This window comes from Coffea arabica, chromosome 3e (genome assembly GCF_036785885.1).
Source record: "Coffea arabica cultivar ET-39 chromosome 3e, Coffea Arabica ET-39 HiFi, whole genome shotgun sequence".
In the NCBI taxonomy this organism is placed as follows: Eukaryota; Viridiplantae; Streptophyta; class Magnoliopsida; order Gentianales; family Rubiaceae; genus Coffea; species Coffea arabica.
Genome location: NC_092315.1, coordinates 15,910,035 through 15,916,011, shown reverse-complemented (window position 1 = coordinate 15,916,011; position 5,977 = coordinate 15,910,035). Strand labels below are relative to the sequence as shown.

Below are 5,977 nucleotides of genomic sequence, written 5' to 3'. Positions count from 1 at the left end.
GTTTAGGTCATAGCATTTTGTCTAACTAGATGACCTACTTTTGAGGCACCACATCCCTAATTTTTTGTTTAAGGGATTATTTGTATGTATTTTGTTAAAACTCATGTGCCTTACTTGTGAAAAGTGTTCTAACCCGTTATTGTATGACTCTCGCGTGGAATATATGTTAAGCATTTTATTCTTCTTTTCCTCAAATTTTGATGTTGATTTTATGTACAAAGAGAAAACTAATAACAAATAATATTCTCGCCTAATAGTCTTATTTTTCAATAATAGGCATAATTAAGTTATGGATCTCCAAGTTAGGGGTAGAGGACGTGGGATACCAACTAGACAACACCCCGAGGGTGGTAGTGACATGGGACCTGAGGTCAATCTAGGCCAAGGGCAAGGGGGCGTGGCCGAAGACCAAGTGGCCACTGCAATCAATCGTATCACTGATGTCTTAGAGCGCTTGATTGAACATCAAGCCTCTGGACCAGTGCATCACCAAGGAGGTCCAGCCGATTCTGATGATCGGGCACTGGAGAGGTTTCTGAAGTTCGGACCTCCCAAATTTTATGGAGGACCTGAACCGGAAGTAGCTGAAAGTTGGTGGGAGAGAATCTCCGACATCTTCGTAGCTTTAAACTATACGGAAGAGCGACAGGTGACTTTCGCCGCATTCCAATTTAAGGGAGCTGCTCGCTCCTGGTGGAACTTGGTTAGGGTTAACTGGGATAGGAACCATACTCTTAGGACTTGGGCAAACTTCACGAGGGAGTTTAATGCTAAGTTCCTCCCACCTCTCATCCAAGAGAAGAGGGAGGATGATTTCATCAAATGCAAGCAAGGGACGATGAGTGTCGCCGAGTATGAGACTCAATTCACGAAATTGTCCCGTTATGCTCCTGAATTGATAGCCACAGAGCAAAGACGTGTCAGGAGGTTTGTGCAGGGACTGAACGTGGAAATACAAGAAGGATTAGCCGCTGTTCGAATAGACACTTTTGCCGACGCTGTTGAGAGAGCCCAACGGGTTGAAGTAGCCAGAGCCCAAGTAAAATCTTTTCAGGTCAAGAAAAGATTTGCTCATAGTAGTAGTCGGGAGTCGACTTATGGAAATGCTCCACCGGCCAAAGTAGGTCGAGGAACGAGTGGAGTGATTAGTTCTGGAGCACCGCGAGGCGCTCTAGCAAGAGGAGCTCGGAATAGAAATGCAGGGGGTGGAAAGAATGGGACTAGAGGAGGACCAAATGGAAGAGGCCAACCTAAGAATGCCTCGCAAGAAGGTCGTGCGATAACTCCACAGACAACTTGTGGGTACTGCAAGAGACCCGGTCATACTGTGGATGGTTGCTGGAGGAAGCAAGGAAAGTGCCTGAAGTGTCGAAATAGCGAGCACCAAATTTCTGGTTGCCCAAAAATACAAGACAATGGAACCCTGAATGCTGGACCAGTCAACTCTGGAGGGAATAGGCCGACAGTTCCTGCCAGGGTATACGCTATAGATGACCAGCCTGTACCTGACTCCTCGGAAGTCGTGGAAGGTACTCTTCCCATCTTTCATCGATTAGTCAAAGTATTAATTGACCCTGGTGCAACTCATTCATTCGTGAATCCAACTTTTATGTCTGGAATTGATGTGAAACCTGTTAGATTACCCTTTGATCTTGAAGTTAGGACACCAATGGATAATAAGAATGTAATCACTAGTTTAGCTTATAAGAATTGCGAATTCTGGATCGGAAAGCGAAAAATGCTAGTGGATTTAATCAGTTTGGACATAAAAGATTATGATGTTATCATAGGAATGGATTTCCTAGGCCACCATCATGCTAAGCTTGATTGCCAAGCGAAAGTGGTAGAATTTTGTATACCTGGAGAAGCAACCCTGAGGTTAGATGTTAAAGGTAGGTTAACATCGTCTGCTATAGTCTCAAGAATACGGGCGAGGAAAATGTTGTCTAAGGGAGCGCAAGGTTTCTTAGCCTTTTTGATTAATGCTCCCAGTGATCAAGTGAAGTTAGAATATGTACCAGTGGTACGAGAATTTTCGGATGTTTTTTCCGAAGAACTAAAGAATTTACCGCCAGAGAGAGAAGTGGAATTCAAGATTGACTTGGTGCCGGGAACGGCTCCGATTTCTAAAACTCCGTACCGAATGGCTCCTGCCGAGCTAAAGGAGTTAAAAATTCAATTGCAGGACCTGTTGGAGAAAGGTTTTGTGAATGAGAGTGATTCACCCTGAGGAGCACCCGTTTTATTTGTCAAGAAAAAGGACGGAAGCTTGAGGTTATATATCAATTACCGAGGGTTAAATGAGGTTACAATTAAGAATAAATACCCTCTGTCATTGATTGATAGTTTGTTTGACCAACTGCAAGGATCGGTAGTTTTCTCTAAGTTGGACTTGAGGCAAGGGTATTATCAGTTGAAGATTAAGAAGGAGAATATACCCAAGACTGCTTTTAGTACAAGATATGGACATTTTGAGTTCGCAGTCATACCTTTTGGGTTAACTAATGCACCAGCTGCTTTCATGGACCTAATGCAGAGAGTCTTTAAGAAGTACCTGGATCAGTTTGTAGTAGTGTTCATCGATGATATTCTGATATACTCTAAGACTCGAGAGGAACACGTTAAGCACTTGGAGATAGTTTTGCAGATATTAAGAGAGCATAGGTTATATGCCAAGTTCAGTAAGTGCGAGTTTTGGTTGGAGGAAATTTCATTTCTAGGGCATAAAGTCTCTAAAGAGGGAATTGCCGTGGATCCGGCAAAAGTTGAGGCCGTTATGAATTGGAAGCAGCCAGAAACTCCAACCGAAGTTAGAAGTTTCTTGGGATTAGCAGGCTATTATAGGCGATTCATCAAGGATTTCTCGAAGATTGCTGGACCAATGACCGAGCTAACCAAGAAAGGGAATAAGTTCATTTGAACTCCGAAGTGTGAGTCAAATTTTCGGGAGTTAAAGAAGCGATTAACATCCGCTCCTGTTTTGGTATTACCTGATGGAGGAGAAGGTTATGCCGTATACTCTGATGCTTCCAGAGAAGGTTTAGGATGTGTTTTGATGCAAAAAAGCCAGGTAGTTGCCTATGCTTCTAGAAGATTGAAGCCTCATGAACAAAATTACCCAACGCATGACCTAGAATTGGCTGCGGTGATTTTTGCCTTAAAGAAATGGAGACATTACTTGTACGGCGTGACTTTTGAAGTTTTTACGGACCACAAGAGTCTCAAGTACTTGTTCTCCCAAAAGGAACTAAATTTGAGACAGAGGCGATGGGTAGAATTTTTGGAAGATTACGATTGTTCGATTAACTACCACCCAGGAAAAACCAATGTGGTAGCAGACGCTCTAAGTAGAAAGGTCCAAGTAGCAGGGTTAATGGTTAAAGAATGGGACATGCTAGAAGAAGTTAGTAGTTGGAACCCTCGCTTGGAGAAATTGAAGATAATATTTGGGAACTTGTCATTGAAATCACCATTACTAGAGCGTGTTAAGGAGGCCCAGAAGACGGATCCTACAATTCAGAAGAATGTGGAGAAGGTGCAAAAAGGGGAAACCCTAGATTTTAAATTAGGGACTGAAGGAGTATTGAGGTTTCGGGATCGAATTGTGGTTCCGGCAGATGAAAAATTAAGGAAGGAAATTTTAGAGGTATCACATCGTTCGAGGTATACGATACACCCAGGGGTGACTAAGATGTATCACGATGTGAAGGGGTTATATTGGTGGGAAGGTTTGAAAAAGGACGTGGCAGAGTTTGTACAGAAATGTTTGATCTGCCAACAAGTAAAAACTGAACATCAGAAACCCTCGGGTTTGTTGCAACCATTAGAAATTCCTGAATGGAAATGGGATCATATAACAATGAATTTTGTAACGGGATTGCCTAAAAGTCAAAAAGGATTTGATGCGATTTGGGTGATAGTTGACCGACTTACTAAGTCCGCACATTTCCTACCTGTGAGCATGAGTTTCTCTTTGGAGAAATTGGCCAAGTTGTACACAGAAGAGATAGTAAGATTACATGGTATTCCTGTAAGTATCGTATCTGATCGAGATCCAAGGTTTGTTTCTCGTTTCTGGCAGAAATTTCAAGATTCATTGGGGACCAAATTGAAATTTAGCACTGCGTATCATCCCCAAACCGACGGGCAATCGGAAAGAACAATTCAAACTTTGGAGGATCTACTGAGGTCGTGTATATTGGATTTTGGAGGTAAATGGAGTCAATATATGACCTTAGTAGAATTCGCATATAATAACAGCTATCAGGTTTCGATTCAAATGACACCTTATGAAGTTTTGTACGGGAGAAGGTGTCGATCTCCGATTCATTGGGATGAAGTGGGAGAGAAGAAAATTGTAGATCCAACGGCTATACCTTGGATAGAAGAGGCCCATGAGAAAGTAAAGCTAATTAGAGAAAGGCTCCAAATTGCCCAGAGTAGACAAAAGAGCTACGCCGACACAAGGAGGAAAGATTTGGAATTTGAAGTAGGAGACAAAGTTTCCCTAAGAATTAAACCCTTGAAGAGCGGAGTAGTGTCCAAGAAGGGTAAGAAACTAAAACCAAGGTATATTGGACCTTTTGAAATCTTGAAGCGGATCGGGAATGTAGCATATCAGTTGAAACTGCCTGTAAGCATGGCCAAGGTTCACAATGTATTTCATGTCTCCATACTTAGGAAATATTACCCCGACTCAAGCCATGTGTTGCAATTGGAAGGAATTGAATTGGATGAGTCATTAACGTACGAGGAAGGACCAGTCAAGATCCTAGAAAGAGAAGTAAAGGAACTCAGAAATAAGAAAATTCCTCTGGTGAAGATTTTATGGAAGAATCATGGACTCGAGGAAGCCACTTGGGAGTTAGAAGAAGAAATGCAGAAAAAGTACCCCGATTTATTTTCTTAGAAAGTGTGAATTTTGAGGACAAAATTCATTGTAAGGAGGGGAGGATGTGAGAACCCTGAAAATGTATATATAAATATCAGTGCATATTTCATGTTGCATTTGTAATTCCTTAATAAATTTTAGCATTAAATCTAATTGTTTTTAAATAAGTGCGTAGAAATAAATTTTGTGTGCAAAATAAAATAATTGTGCTAAACTATTAAATTTCTTAGTTTTGTTACATTAAAGTCATATTTCGAAGGTAAATTATTTCATTGATTTAACAATTAATTTTTTTGAATGCTGATAGCTAAACTTTAACCGTTAATAATGATAAAGGTTATTTGGAACCCTAGTATTAAAATGCAATCGATAAAGTTTAGACAAAATCGATACAAGTATATTAAATACACCTAAGATATAAAAATTTCGATAACCAAACTTTAGCGAAATTAGTGCATTATTAGGCATTTAAATTTCATTTGGGATAAAACTTTGGAGTTAGACTAGAATTTAGAACGTACGTGGATATTAGGTGAAGATGTGAAATGACTAAACTACCCTCCACTACCCCACAAAACTACCATGCAACCCAAAACCATTTTCGGACAACATCATAGCCAACCTCTTCAATCGGCCAATGCAAATTTTCTCCAATCCAACACTCAAACCTCACAAACACTCAACCGAGCACCACCTCTTTTCCCTTATATCACCACTACCTCGCACCACCATTCCACCTCCTCTGCACCAATTCACCTCAGACCACAACCACAAACACTCCCTCTCCAGACTCCACCTCGTGATCATCGACGAGAGAGAGAGAGAGTGTGTGAGCTGCATTCGTGCATTCGAGAGGAAAGAAAAGAAACCGCGAGCTGTATTCTTTTTCTGCCCTACCCGTGAGCTGGAGAGAAGAAAGGGGAGCAGCACTGTGTGAGCTTCATCCCTTGTTGCACCCTTTACCCTCAACCAACTGCAATCATCTTCACCGCAACACCATTCCAGCTGCAACCCGAAAACCAGGACCAAACAGCGTGCGCGAGCCGAGAGAAAAAGTTCACGGCTTTCTTGTGCGTGAGCTGAGTT

The 5,977-nt window shown here is 41.6% G+C and overlaps 1 protein-coding gene across 1 annotated transcript; it reads left to right on the top strand.

Annotated features, from left to right (window-relative positions):
• Positions 1-289: 289 nt before the first annotated feature.
• Positions 290-2,230, top strand: LOC113737411 (uncharacterized). Its single transcript, XM_027264649.2, has one exon. It carries the CDS (start codon positions 290-292, stop codon positions 2,228-2,230), a length of 1,941 nt encoding a protein of 646 aa, XP_027120450.2.
• The last annotated feature ends 3,747 nt before the right edge of the window (positions 2,231-5,977 follow it).

Coding starts and splice junctions, on each gene's coding strand:
- LOC113737411 (XM_027264649.2), top strand. CDS start 290: ATGGATCTCCAAGTTAGGGGTAGAGGACGTGGGATACCAACTAGACAA.